The sequence below is a fragment of the Lepidothrix coronata genome, unplaced genomic scaffold (assembly GCF_001604755.1).
Source record: "Lepidothrix coronata isolate B3197 unplaced genomic scaffold, Lepidothrix_coronata-1.0 Scaffold265, whole genome shotgun sequence".
NCBI lineage: Eukaryota > Metazoa > Chordata > Aves > Passeriformes > Pipridae > Lepidothrix > Lepidothrix coronata.
Window position 1 is genome coordinate 282,614 of NW_016690445.1, and position 14,628 is coordinate 297,241.

General features: G+C 50.7%; 1 protein-coding gene across 3 annotated transcripts in view; it reads left to right on the plus strand.

Moving 5' to 3' along the window:
• The window catches only part of AIFM3 (apoptosis inducing factor, mitochondria associated 3), a 48,162-nt gene that overhangs the window by 17,991 nt on the left and 15,543 nt on the right, over positions 1-14,628 (plus strand). For all 3 annotated transcript variants that reach the window (XM_017835880.1, XM_017835881.1, XM_017835882.1), the window contains 7 exons: positions 4,527-4,636; positions 6,059-6,168; positions 7,196-7,240; positions 8,209-8,305; positions 10,322-10,434; positions 12,993-13,079; positions 13,683-13,774. In XM_017835880.1, the coding sequence (XP_017691369.1) occupies positions 4,527-4,636; positions 6,059-6,168; positions 7,196-7,240; positions 8,209-8,305; positions 10,322-10,434; positions 12,993-13,079; positions 13,683-13,774 (654 nt within the window). The remainder of the gene's footprint in view (positions 1-4,526; positions 4,637-6,058; positions 6,169-7,195; positions 7,241-8,208; positions 8,306-10,321; positions 10,435-12,992; positions 13,080-13,682; positions 13,775-14,628) is intronic.

Consider the following 14,628-nt stretch of genomic DNA (forward strand, 5'->3'; position numbering starts at 1 on the left):
CTAAAAAAAAATCCACTGCGCAGGCTCGAAGGGTTAATGACCTTTCCCAAATCTTCGCTCTCGAAGACTGGCCATTAAATTGGGGAATACCATTCCTAAACCATGACAGCTTTTTCAGTCTGTAGAAGGAGACTGAGGGGAGACCTCATCACAGTCTGCAGCTTCCTCATAAGGGCCAGCAGAGAGGCAGCACTGCTCTCTTCTCTGTGTGACCAGTGACAGGACCCGAGGGAATGGCTGGAGCTGTATCAGGAGAGGGTTAGGCTGGATATTAGGAAAAGGTTCTTCCCCCAGAGGGTGGTTGGGCACTGAACAGGCTCCCCAGGACATTGGTCACATCCCCAAGGCTGTCAGAGCTCAAGGAGTGTTTGGACAACGCTCTCAGGCACAGGGTGGGATTGTTGGGGTGTCCTGCTGCAGGGCCAGGAGTAGGACTTGATGATGATCCTTGTGGGTCCCTTTCAACTCAGGATTCTATGACTCTTCAAGCTCTGCTGAGCCCAGAGAAGTGCTGGAGGGCCATTGGGACCCGGAGGCAAATGTCCTCCTCCAGTGAGAGGTGGGGATGAGGAGTCAGTGGAGATGCTCTGGAATGGAGGGCAAGCAAAGTGGCTGCAGTTTCTCCTGGGAGACGATGGGTAACCTGCTGCCTCCTGTGCAGGTGGGTAGTGACAGCAAGAGGACCCAGGGCAGAGCACAGGCAGCAACTGGAATTGCCTCGAAGATGGAGTGAAGCAAAAAGGGGAGACTATCCCAGGAAATACTGGTTGCACAGGGACGGTACTGTTCCAGGGTCAAGATGTAGGCTAATGCCTGAACATCCGAGTGTCATGGAGGCTTCTGTGTCTGCTGACTTTGTGTTGGGGTGTTACTAGAAGAGTGTGCTCTGCTTTAGTATCCCAGAGCAAGAAGGATGTAGGAAAATTAGGTTGATCTGCCCTTGTGAGACCCCACCTGCAGTACTACCTCCAGCTCTGGAGTACTCAGCACAAGAAAGACATGGAGCTGCTAGAGAGGAGGCCACAGAGGTGCTCCAAGGGCTGGAGCCCCTCTGTTCTGGAGACAGGCTGGGAGAGCTGGGGGTGTTCAGCCTGGAAAAGAGAAGGCTCCAGGGAGACCTTAGAGCCCCTTCCAGTGCCTAAAGGAGCTCCAAGAGAGCTGGAGAGGGACTTGGGACAAGGGATGGAGGGACAGGACAAGGGGGAATGGCTTTACAGAGAAAGAGGGCAGGAATATTGGGAAGAAATTCTTCCCTCTGAGGGTGATGAGGCCCTGGCCCAGGCTGCCCAGAGAAGCTGTGGCTGCCCCATCCCTGCAAGTGTTCAAGGCCAGGTTGGACGGGGCTTGGAGCAACCTGGGCTAGTGGAAGGTGCCTCTGCCCATGGCAGGGGGATGGAACAAGATGGTCTTTAAGGTCCCTTCCAACCCAAACCATCCTGTGATTTTGCGATTCTATGAATAGATTGACTGGGAAGCAGGCTGTATGGTAGATGAAAAGATTTGGAGAGCTCTGCTGGCTGCAGGGAAGGTGAGGAGGAGCTGGTTGCAGCCTGTGAGAACACACATGGCTGCAGGTGGCCATAGCAGGGAACTCCTCAGCTAAAGCCTGGGCTAGGAACTGGCATTGGTCTGGAAACCGGGCCCACACTTCAGTCTTGTGTGCATCAGCTGCTGAAACATGCTACCGACTGTGGCAGTAGATGTGCCACCACTAGACATTTTAGATTGAGAATAACTGTTTTCTAGCAGGCTGAGTCCATATTAAGAGAGAGGTGCTGTGAGAGGGTCCCACAGCTCATGTAAAGCAGTGGGCCAGACCGAAGGAGTCCTCTTGCTTTGGTACCCAGAGGGATTTTCCAGGATGCTTCTCCCAGGTAGTGTGCTGGACAGGGGTGTGCGAGGGCACGGCCGCAGCACTGGCACTAGGGTTCAGGCACCACTGCATTGTGTTAGTGGAGTCTGCAAGCACAGGGTATACTTTCTGCCCATCCTTTCTGTCTTTCTGGTACCATCATGACCTCAGCAGAATCAGTAAAAGGTACTGATGGATAAACTGGTGCTGCTGCAGCCAGCCAGCCTCCCAGCAGGCTAAGTGGGAGGACAGAAAACAGCCCCCAGTGCTCCCACAGCTCTCGAGCAAAGGTCCTTTGCTGGCCAGAGCTGAGTTTTAGCTGATGCTTCCCAAGTGGGGAGTGGATTGGGGCAACAGGACAAATTCCCAACTGAGTAAACAGTTTAGCAGGCTGCAGGACAGTGTAAATAATTCTCTGGATTTCTCTGGAGTGAGTGCAGGATTGGAGCCTTGCAGGTGGCTGTGTGCTGCTTTGAAGACACTAGGTCTTGGTTTTGACTCTCTCAGCTCACACAGCTCCTTGGGTAAGCTGTAAACTCTTTCACTTATCTTATCTTCCCAGGGAGTTATGGTTGCCATTGGACAGGTTTAATCAGCTGAGGAATGCAGCAGGACTTGTACTGCTTGTGCTGAGGGAAGAGCTCCAAGTGCCAAGTGTCCTGCATGGAGAGCGGGCAGAGCTGCATCACTAGGGAGCAGGGCAGCCAAGTTACTGGAACAAAATTGCTTCTGAGGGCAGGTGTGATGAACTCTGATGGTTTTCGCCCATGATGGCAAGGAAATCAGGAAATTGACAAGAAAACTGGGAAATTGAGCATTTGTCATTAGGCAGGTGATGCTGGTGGAGCAGGCACCTGCCCAAAGTCTTGTCCAAGGTGGGTTTGAAGGTGTGACAGGAGTGCTGATGGCTGAGCCCCATTTTCATCTCCATGGAAACAGAGAGTGGGACAAGCATCTCTGTAGCCTGGGTTTAAGTGGTGGGATAGAGTTGGGATGTTACCTGAAGAGGAATGAGCATGCAAAGTCAGTCCCATTCTTCCAAGACCCTGGAACTTGGCATGCATGAACAGCATTCCGGGATCACACTTGGCCAGTGGCCACCTTGAGCAGGTGGGGTTTGCTGTGGGCACAGTGGTATGTTTGGTAACCCAGAGGCAACGTCAGGGCTGGCTGTAGATGAGATGATCCACTCCGTGCAATGGGAGCAACCAGGATTTCCAGATAAACATCAAGCTGTGTGGGAATAGGCTTTCTGGCTGGAAGAGGGGAAGTTTCCAGGGGACAGCAGCTCTGTGCTCCATGTCCAGCTCCCTGCAAAATAAGGGCTCTCTCCTAGACCAGGTTGCTCAGAGCCCTGTCCATAGAATCTTAGAATATCCTAAGTTGGAAGGGACCCACAAGGATCATCATCAAGTCCTACTCCTGGCCCTGCAGCAGGACACCCCAACAATCCCACCCTGTGCCTGAGAGCATTGTCCAAACACTCCTTGAGCTCTGACAGCCTTGGGGATGTGACCAATGTCCTGGGGAGCCTGTTCAGTGCCCAACCACCCTCTGGGGGAAGAACCTTTTCCTAATATCCAGCCTAACCCTCTCCTGATACAGCTCCAGCCATTCCCTCGGGTCCTGTCACTGGTCACAGAGAAAAGAGATCAGAGCTGCTCCTCATGAGGAAGCTGCAGACTGTGATGAGGTCTCCCCTCAGTCTCCTCCAGGCTGGAAAAAACAAATGAAGATCCAAGGTCTAACCTGAAATCAATGTCCAACCTGACCTTGAATGTTTCCAGCGATGAGGCATCCACCATTGCTCTGGGCAACCTGTGACAGTGCCTCACCCCTCATTGTAAAAACTTCTTTCCTATATGTAAACTAAACTGATCCTCTTTTAGTTTAAGACTGTTCCCTCTGGTTCTATCAAAAACTGGGAGATGTCAAAGAGAACCTTCCATGAGAATGGCTCAAGGTTTGTTTGCTCCTGTGCAGAGCAGAGCTGAACCCAGCAGCACTGAGGAGGTGGAGCCCCTTGGTGACTTACAGCTGAGGCCCGGAGCCTGGTGCTAGGAGAAGGTTGCTGTGTGAACTTCACTCTGCAAAAACAGCTAAGGGAAACATCAAGGAGGTCACACACGGGTGTCTACTGTTGTGAGGGATTTATCAGCAAAAGGTGACCCATGTTGTTGACCCTGTGACATGACCAGGACCAGAGCACAAACCCCTGAGGTGTGGGAGGCAGACTCCAAGGGGCAGAGTAGCCCCTCCTGGTTTTCAACTCCGAGACATGTTGTGTTTGCTTTCAAAGATTGAATACAAGCCTGGCAGGGACCTGCTTATCCACTGGGGCCAGGAGGGGAGGTGAGGTTGCAGTAAAACCAGTTTGGGTTCTTGCTCCCACTACCAGCTTCCCCAGCAGCTGGGGAGGTGCTTTGGGCTTCCTCTTGACACAGTGATGGATTAAGATGCTGCCAACTCAGCTTGGATGTGCCCCACACTGGGGACAACAGATCCACCTCCAAAACTGGCCTGGTGACAAGGACTGACCCACACCTGTAGTCACCTGGAGCAAGTTGAAGGAGGCAGGGAGCTGGCAGGACCAGGTCTGGGTTGTAGGGTGAGAGGGTGGCATCTGCTGTGAGGTGGATGCTCTGTCATCTTTTTCCATACTCCTCCTCCCCAGGATGAGGGAAGTGGACCTTGGCTGTGGGAAGGCTCTGCTCATCAAGGAGAGTGGTGAGTTCCACGCCGTGGGACACAAGTGTCCCCACTATGGGGCTCCACTGGTCAAAGGTTAGTCTGCATCCTGTCCTGGGAGAGCAACTGAGGGCATCACAGGGTGGGCAAAGGACAACCCAGTGTTCACCTAGCTGTGCTGCCGGGCACAGGGCAGTTCCATGCCACACACTTAGCATCACCTGGGCATCTTCTGGCTGGGGAAGGCACGGGCAGCAGGCTGGGGTTGCACAAACCTCCCCAGAGCACTTTGCCACAGCTCTGGTTGCAGCTGACACCAGCTGCCACTGTTGGTCACAGGGCTGGGGCTTCTGCTAGTGACTGTAAATCAAAAGGAGGAATCTATTTGGGCTGATGAGATCCTTTCAGTAGCAAGAAGAATGTTGCTCATGTTATTGACTGAAGTGGGATGAGGTGTGGGGGTTTCCCATCTTGGCATTAAAAATATGCATCTTGGCACTTTCTCAGCATCGGCTTCAGGCAGGTCCCTACCCAGAACCTAAGCAGCAGCATCAGGCAGTGCTGGTCTGACTGTGTGTGGAAGTGCATCACCCAAACTGAGGTTGGGAGGACTCTTTACTGGAAGTGGGATGCTGGGGAAGACAGCCAGAGCATTGTGCTGTGTGTCCTCTGGGCATCACTGGCCCAGCAGCAGTACTGGCTGTAGCAACCATGCTCTCAGCCCCTCACCTGGGGCGAGAGCCAGTTGAGCAGGGCAGAAGAGCCCCATGCTGCCCTGGAGGTGAGAGTTCACCTGCCCTTTCAGAGACCTGTGGGTACATTCCTCAGACTGGCTGTCACACAGGGATCTCACTGGAGAATTTGCTGCAGCAGTAAGTGCAGGGGCTGCCCTTCCATCCCCACACGTGGTGATGATGACACTGCTGTGCCTCAGGCACAAGCTCAATACTGGTCTATGGCCACATGGTAGCCAATGCTCTGCCCCAGCACTGTAGCAGGGAAAGCTAAAGTCCAAGGTAGCAACCTCTGAGCAAACACTTGGAGAAATGAACGCATGGCTTTGGGCATGCCAGGTGCCTTTTGTGCCTTCCAGGTGTGTGCAGGCACCTTACTGTGTCAGAGTCTGCTCTGGAACACACGTGCTCTAAATCAGTGATGCTCTGAGGCACTGCCTCCTCTGGGTGCTACTGGGGCTTAAAAGGATGATGAGACTGTGGAGATGACAGCCTCATCCTGGTTGGAGATGGAGGCTATATCCCAGGCAGAGCAGACAGCTTTGGAGCTGTGCCCAGAGACGTGGGGGATGTTGCCATCCAGGGCATTTTAGAAGGGATTGCCCATATAGGATCCCAGTTGGTCCCAAACAGATGAACCTGTCCAATGTGCATGCTGAGAGAAGTCCAGTGTTGCCCATCCAGGTCCACATCAGCTGACGTGTCCTGGAGGAGAGGTGCCATCCCAGAGAATGGCAGGCATCTGCAGGGCAGCATCAACCCTGCTCTGCTGTGTTCCCTGCAGGGGTTTTGTCCAAAGGAAGAGTCCGCTGTCCCTGGCATGGAGCTTGCTTCAACATCGGCACAGGTGACATTGAGGACTTTCCCGGCTTGGATAGTTTACCCAGGTTCCAGGTGAGACCCTTGTCCTTGCAGCAGCACAGGAAACACAGAATCACAGGATGGTTTGGGTTGGAAGGGACCTTAAAGACCATCTTGTTCCACCCCTTGCCATGGGCAGAGGCACCTTCCACTAGCCCAGGTTGCTCCAAGCCCCGTCCAACCTGGCCTTGAACACTTGCAGGGATGGGGCAGCCACAGCTTCTCTGGGCACCCTGTGCCAGGACCTCATCACCCTCAGAGGGAAGAATTTCTTCCCAGTATTCCTGCTCTCTCTCAGTCAGAAGCCATTCCCCCTTGTCCTGTCATTCCAGGCCCTTGTCTCAAGTCCCTCTCCAGCTCTCTTGGAGCTCCTTTAAGCACTGGAAGGGGCTCCTTAGAGCTGAACAATTCCAGGCTGAACAGTCCCAGCCCTCCTCAGGGCTACTCTCGATCCCTTTATCCCCCAGCCTGGGTTGATGTTGTAGATTGCTCCAACCCACATGCACCAAGTATTTGGCCTTGTTGAACCTCATGAGGTTCCCATGGGGTCACTTCTCCAGCCTGCCCAGGTCCCACTGGATGGATCCCTTCCCTCTAGAGCATCAACCACACCACTCAGATTAGTGTCACCCACAAAATGTCTCTTTGTTTTGGGATAAGCAATGTTCTTTATGGCATGGAGCGAATGTTTCCCGAGGATGTGCTGGTGTGGGTAGTGGAGAGCAGCACCTTCACCTAGCTTCTTCCTCCCTTGCACCCACCCATGGGCATCAGACACCTCCTGCGACCCTGGGGGAGTAGGTGCCCAGTCTCGAGTAGGAGTGGGCTGGGAATGAGAAACCATAAGTAAGCCTGGGATAGAAATTAAGTTGTACACTGAGCGTCGGTGCATGGTTGGTACGAGACAGGAGACATCCCACAGCCTTGAACTGGGATGAGCCCTGCCATGGCCTGAGCTGCTCTTGCAGGCAACCTGCTGCCATTGCTGCTCCATTTGTTAGCTGTTGCCCAGAGGGAGCCCTCACTGTCCTGCAAACTGCTGCTGTTCTGTCACCCTCAGGTGAAGATTGAGAAGGAGAAGGTGTACATCCGAGCAAGCAAGCAGGTAATGGGCCACTGACCTCCCAAAACCAAGGCTGATGCTTTTGGGTTTTGCTCTATGTGCATGGGGGTGGGGGAAATGCTTTTCCTTTGGTCCTGTGGCAGGAAAGCCATGCCTGGGCAGAGGGATGTGTGAGTATCTAGCATGGGTGAACCAAAGGTTTCAGATCTTTCAGGTGTTTGTCCTGAACTTGTCCTATGTTTCCTTAAGCTCAGAGCAACTTTTAATTTAGTTTGCCCATGGAAACAGGCCTCTTCCACCAGCCTTTGGGCCTTGTCTGAATGTGGCATAGTGATGCCAAAGGCCACCTGTGCTCCCTCTTGAGCCCAGACATCAGCTCCTGCTAGGGAGGAATCTGGTGTGTGGGCAGAGAGGGCTCTCATCCCCTGACAGGATGCAGAATGAAGCCCATTCAGGCCACTGCAATCTTTCTTTCCATGAAAAGCCTTCTTTTGGTGCTCATTTGCATGTATATATGTGCAGATCCAGTGGCTCAGAGCCTGATGGACCCTTACAGGGTCCAATCTGGGGGATTGGACAAGTCTATCAGCTTTGGATATCAGGTATACAAGCTCTGCTCAGGTGCAGGATAAAATTCCTGATAGAACTTCTTCATTCTCACTTCATCTGTTGGTGCAGAATTGCACAAGAACACACCTGGACTGCTTTTTCTATTCCCCCTCTCCTCCCAGCTCTGTAGGGTGAGAGTTCACCTGCCCTTTCAGATTGGATGGATTTGCAGAAGATGGTGGATTTATTTTAATTTAGTAACTTGTAAAGGGTAGTACACTGGACATTGGAATGGTATTTGGATGAGTAGGGGTTTGAGTCCTTGTTCAGTACAAGGACCCAGTTGTTCCCTTCCTATCCAAGCTGGTTTATGACACTACTGCAGTTGTCTCCATCCCTGCCTGCCTGCCCAGGTTAATGTTGAGTAAAGATAATGGCTTTCCTTTTTGGTGGTGGCACAGGCTCTTCAGACACAGAAGAGGACAAAGATGATGGCAAAGTGCATCTCCTTGAGCAACTACAACCTGAGCAGTACCAACGTGCTGATCATTGGTGCAGGTAAGGATGGCATGTGCTGGGACCACCATGTGTGTCTCCTTCCCAGCAGGGGTGCAGGGAGCAGAGTGTCTGTGTGCTGTGTCACCCCCTCCTGCATCCCTCCTGTGCAACGGGTCAGACTAGAGGGTCTTCCTGAGCCTTTTTGTCCTACATGCTAATGATCCAAAGGTGCCCTGTGCTCCCATCTGTGGAGCTTTGTTGCTGTCCTTTGGAGTGGGTACCCTGAACCCTCTTCCTGCTACACCCTTCCCAAGTACATCAGCAACCCCAGATTTCCACAGCTAATGAGTGTAAAGTCCTCTCAGGTGTCCCTGTAATGTGGATACACTTTTTTCTCTTGGACCTTGTACATCACTGTCTCATCCGATTACAGCTCCAAAGTTCTCACCTCAAGGTGCTTCTCTGAAGATAAATTCTTCCACTTTCTCAACAAATATCAAATCCCTGCCAAAATAGCAAAGCTACCAATCTGTTTTTTATTTTCTCTTGTCCCATCTTCATTTGTGTATTGCCATTTTTTTAGAAAGCCTGATGGGGTGAAGCCCATCTACTGAATTTCTGGATTGAATTAGATGCCAAGGCTTGACCACATTGTGGTGAAATGGAGGGTGCTGGACCTGGGACTGCGAGGGAATGGCTGCTCCTGGCACATGGGTTGTTCTTAATGGATTATAGCCCCCAGGTCACCAGATCCAAGCTGTAGAAATTGGAATCATCTAAGTTGCATCTCACAGCCTGAGCAAAGGGGAAAACCAGCCTAACTGGCTTTTCCGTTGCTGCTGGGTGACATTTTTCCCTTCCTTGTGCCCTTGTTGCCTGAAAGCTGGGGTGTAAAGTATATGCTGCTCCCTGAGGTCAACTGGAATGTCCTGGCGTGTGGCAGGACTGGACAGTCATCACAATCTCAGTGAAGTCACTCCACAGGCAACATTAGCCACTGCTGAAGGAACTTTCTCAGGCTTTACCATCTACATTTACAGGTCTGTTAAAGACCAAAGTCTGTTTTGGTGGACGAGAAAGGTGATTTCAAATCTGGGGTTGTGGGGAGTATTGGTAAGAGAATGCCATCCAGCCCTACAGCAAGGGCCAAGATGCAGCCATGCCCAGCAGAGCTGAGGGCAATCGACTGCGACCCCTTGCTCATGTGAGGGTCATCCTGGCATCAGTGCAGCATCAGCTCTGGCTCAGCTTGCTCCTGGCTTCATGCACAGGATGTCCACCCACCTGTCTCTTCTTCTGCTGTCTCCTGCCTCCATCAATGGGAGCATCTTGTTGAGGGACCAAACCATGATACTGTCCAGGTCCATCTCTTTGGCGTTACAGAAATCACGTCCCTAGAAACACTTATTATCAAGCAAGGCTTCCTTGGCTGAGAAGAGACTCAAGACTTCTCACCTGAGCTCTCCAGTCTCACAATTAGGCCAAGTAAGAAGGGATGTTCCCATCAGGCTGCCTGGATGCAGAGGAACAGCATGCCCCTAGGAAGCTTTTTTTTTGATTTAACCCTTTTTTTCTGTGATTGAAACAAGCAAACAAAAAACCCTTAAAGAAATAGCATGGGAAATGCTCTACAGTGAGTCACACAACCAGCAGTTTGGCTGTGGAGAAGGGAGGGCTCTCCGCCCTCCATGCTTACCAGGAGCTGGGTGTGCAGACCCTTCTCCGACTAAAGAATTCCAAGGGTCTGAGCAGCTGCTTCTGCCCTGGAGCTTGTGAGAGGTGTGTAGGCATTAGCAGCACTCCTCAGGTGTGATCTTTGTGGTTTTGTGACACTTTAGGGACAGACAAGAGGATTAATGGCACACTTCTTAGACAGAGGGTCCCTTCTCTTGCCTGCTGCATCCGCCCTGACCAGCTTCCTGTGTGAGCTGTTCAACTTAGGAAGGGCAGTGAAGTGAGGCCAGGGCTGGTGGAGATGGTGATTTTGGACTCAGCCCTGGCAGGTTTAGCAGTAAAGGGCTCAGATCTGCCAATGCCCCGTTACACATGGCTGTCATTGGTCTCCTTCTCCCTTAGGGGCAGCTGGTCTGGTCTGTGCAGAGACCTTGCGCCAGGAAGGTTTCTCTGACCGGATTGTGATGTGCACAATGGACAGACACTTGCCCTACGACAGACCAAAGCTCAGTAAGGTTTGTATCACTCTGGGTATGCCATATTCCTCCCCAGTTTTAAGGTTTGCTCTAGGACCTTTCCCCTCTGTTATTCATTGCAGCAGCATGGTTCTCTCTCCTTATTCTTAATTTCTCTGTTTTCCTTGAATTTTCTTTCCTGTTTGTGACTGAAATATGAAACGCAAAAAAGGAGTTGTTCAAACTCTGAACTACGAGCACTCCAGCACAGAAACAAGGGCGTTCTTCCCTGTGAGGGTGGTGAGGCCCTGGCACAGGCTGCCCAGAGAAGCTGTGGCTGCCTCATCCCTGGAAGTGTCCAAGGCCAGGTTGGATGGGGATTGGAGCAACCTGGTCTGGTGGAAGGTGTCCCTGCAGATTGGAACGAGGTGAGCTTTAATGTCCCTTCCAAGCCAAGCCACTCAAGGATTTATATGATTCTTCACAGGTCTAGCAGTAGCTGTCTTAGCCAGCTTCTACCTGGGTAGATCTTAATGTGTGTCTGGATCAAAATCTTAAAGGCAATGAAATGAGGCATGTGGAAAAATGGTGTTGTTTACCATGTTTTTTTATGAGTGCATGATTCTTGCTGCCCAGGGATGCTCCATGCCATAATTATGATGATTCTCAATCATTCATGGGGGATGGTACTCTACAATCACAGCATCTAACTCTGCTTCCAGAAGCAAAAAAAAAGGGATTTTCAAAGAAAGGCAAACATGCACATGGCTTTTTTGGGAGCATTCAGGCTATTTCTGTGCTTGGGCAATTCCCAGCTGCGGTGAGGAGCAGCTGGCTGAAACCTGCATCTAAGAGTCACAGAGGTTGTGCTGAGGAGCTCAGAGAATCTTGGAGTCCCTGTCCCAGCCAGGCAGCTCTCCCAAACACTTATCCCCACATGTGAGTCTTAGACTGGCTTTTCTTCTCTCTCTTAAATAGTAAGAACATTTCACATGCCAAAGGTGTTGTACATGATCTGTTAAACTCTCCACTAAACACCTCTGGGTGTAGTTGCTTTTAGAAGGTGCACAAAACCCATGGAAGAGAAAGCTGAATTTTTGGGAACAGACTAGGAGAAAAATGGGATTTTTCTTAATCCTTTTGTGAGTGGGACTAATCATGTACAGAGTTATTGCAGGAGGAGCGCACAGTGCTGTAAGCAGCAGACTTCTTACTCCCTGAAACTGCGGCACTGCCCTTCCTCTGCCCTGCCGAAAGCTTGTTATCAGTCTGTCCCCAGGTCCTGCCGAACTGTTCCTCTTTGTCCCTTTGGACCGTGACCACCTCCCTGGTGTGTTGCCATGTCTCTGTTGCCATCTCCAGAGCACCAGGCAGCAGCAAAACCTATGGTGGTAGTGCACTGCTCTATGTTGCCCTTCCTGGCACAATGGGGTTGGGTATTCCTCTCTGTAAACATGGAGTATTTAAAGAATTTGCAGTAAAACGTGTATGTCCCTGCCCCTGCCTCGAGTTCTTCAATGCAGGTCTCTCCTCAGCAGAGCATTGACTGAAGTCAGAGGCTCATCCCAGCCCCTGACCAAGCCACCTCTGGGGATAAGGATTTTGCACATCCCTCCCCGTGGGCAGATGGGAAAGCCCTTGATTCCTGCATCCCTTATCCCTCCTAGGTCAAGGCCAAATGTCATGCCTGTTTGGCACAGGTAGATGCTGCAGCTCAGTGCTGTGTGATAAATTGCAGGGCTTGACTGTTCCTGGTATGCTGCAGGCAAGGAGGGGTACACTGGAGCAGGGAGCAGCCTGCACAGCCAGCAGGTCACTTGATGCTCAGCTTGTCCTCAGCCTAAGTCTGAGCTTGTTTCCGCAGAGTCAGAAGGGCAGATGAACTTGGGCTCAACCCTGCATGTAAAGATAATGTACATCTCACCCCAGTGATCAGGGAAGGCTGGGAAGAGCAAGAACCTCTTACAGCTGAAGATGAGCAGATACAGGCCCGTGCCCTGCTTCAGCTTTTGAGGGAACTTGTGCAGCGTTACTTGGGTGCTTTTGAAAGTGTGTCCTTGTATATTAATGTTGCATGTTCTTATTGCTCTTCTACCTTCCCTTTCCCCTGGTAACTGATTGTTTTCCAAGTAATCATAGAGTGGTTTGGGTTGAAAGGGACTTTTGAAGGTCATCTGGTCCCTCCCCCTGCCATGGGCAGGGACACCTTGTACTAGACCAGGTTGCTCCAAGTCCCGTCAGCCTGGCCTTGGACACTTCCAGGGATGGGGCAGCCACGGCTTCTCTGGACAACCTATGCCAGTGTTTTACCACCCTTATAAAATGAGGCTCCTGTGAACCTGTTTGTGCTGTGAGGAGCTGCAGTTATGGCTGCTTTGCCAACTCTCAAAAGCACTTACTGCCTCAACTGGTCAGTAGCAGCCCCACACCGAGGCAGCAGAGAAGGAACCAGAGCCCAGATCGGCCTCTTGTAACAACTTTTACTTGAAGAGGCTCCCTTAACCTGTGCCATAAGTGCTGACTTCAGGCTAGTACTGACTTCTGTTGGTAACAGCGGCTTCTTCACTCACCTGTTCAACGCCCAGCAGTTGATGGAAAAATGGCTTTTTTTTTTACAGTCAATGGATTCCCACCCTGAGCAGATTGCCCTGCGCCCCAAGGAGTTCTTCTGCACCTATGACATCGAAGTCCTGACTGAAATGCAGGTAAGGAGAGTCCTGTGTGTTCCTGTAGGCTGTCGCCAACAAGCACTGGTACGCAAAGGTCGTATTTCGGGAACGTGTCTCTGTTCTTGGCTCACTGGATGCCATTGCATAAATGTTGGGTCTACCCCAGCCCCCTGTTTTGTGCCCCAGAGCACAGGTTGCCTGTGGTTGTTCAAAACACAGCTAATGCAATGCTCCTGTGGCGGGAAGGACACCCTGGGTGTGACTATGGTGTGGCCATAATTTCTTGCCTGCCATTTGCTAGCACCCTCACATGGATCTGGGGTGGCCAATTGCCTTCTGATTAGGATAATCAGCCTTCAAGCAGCAGAGACAGTGGCTTAAACATTTCTCTCCATTATCTTATTTATATTGGGAGATCTTCAAGGATCTGTGAAAAGGTAACGAAGAATATTTAAGGTCTGGATTGGCCAAGCTGTGGCCTGGGGGGACTAAAACTAACAGACTAAAACCAACCAACTAATCAACTAAAACTGATAAACTAACATGGAAGACGAAAACCTGACAGATGAATTGATTGGGCTGGGAGCTCGGTTAACGTCTGGGATTTCATCCCTTAACATTATTTAAGAATGATTTCAGGTTGCAGCTGTGGATATCAAGAGCAAGATAGCCGTGTTCAAAGATGGGTTTAAGATGGAATACAACAAGCTGCTGATAGCGACTGGAAACATGTAAGCTACAGACAAAAATCTTAAAGCTCAAGAGAAACTGTTTTATCTGAGAATGTGAAGAGATTGTGCCTGGGGATAAGGAGTGAAATATGGCAGGTGAATTCAGACACTGAATTTGTTTACAAGAGTGTTTGTGGAAAAGTCAAGGAACACCAAAGATATTGGATATATCTGTATGTATCTGCATCTCTATCTCTATCTCTATCTCTATCTCTATCTCTATCTCTATATATCATCATCTATTTCATATATATATATCTACATCATATTTTATAAAATTATAGAATCAGAGAATGGTTTGGCTTGGAAGGCAACTTAAAGCTCATCTGGTACCAACCCCCTGCCATGGGTAAGGACACCTTCCACTAGACCAGATTGCTCCAAGCCCCATCCAGCCTGTCCTTGAACACTTCCAGGGATGGTGGCCCTAGGACCTTGAACGTATTTTCTTTAACAAAACCCTCCAAAGTGGAAGTATTCTATTGTTTTTTAGAGGTAATTTTTGCCATGTTGCTCTTTTTACTCTTCAGTAACACTCAACCCTAACATCCCTCTGAATTTCATCTTTCATTTCCTGCCAGCCTTTATGATCTTTCTCAGCAATTAAAGCTTAACACTTCACTGTTGCAGCCCTAATAAGGTGTTGCTGCTGCCCAAGCCTAACAGCTTTGGGAGCCTTGCCCCCAGCATGGGAGTTTTCAGGACTGAACCTTGTCCAGCCATAGGAAAGGTGGTATTGATGTGCTGGGATGCCAGGCATCGCCCCAGACTGGCATTGTCCCTTGCACCCTGAAAGTAGCAGGTCAGTTTGTTTTCAATAGGAGGTTTGTCAGAATTGGCAATTCAAGGTGAAA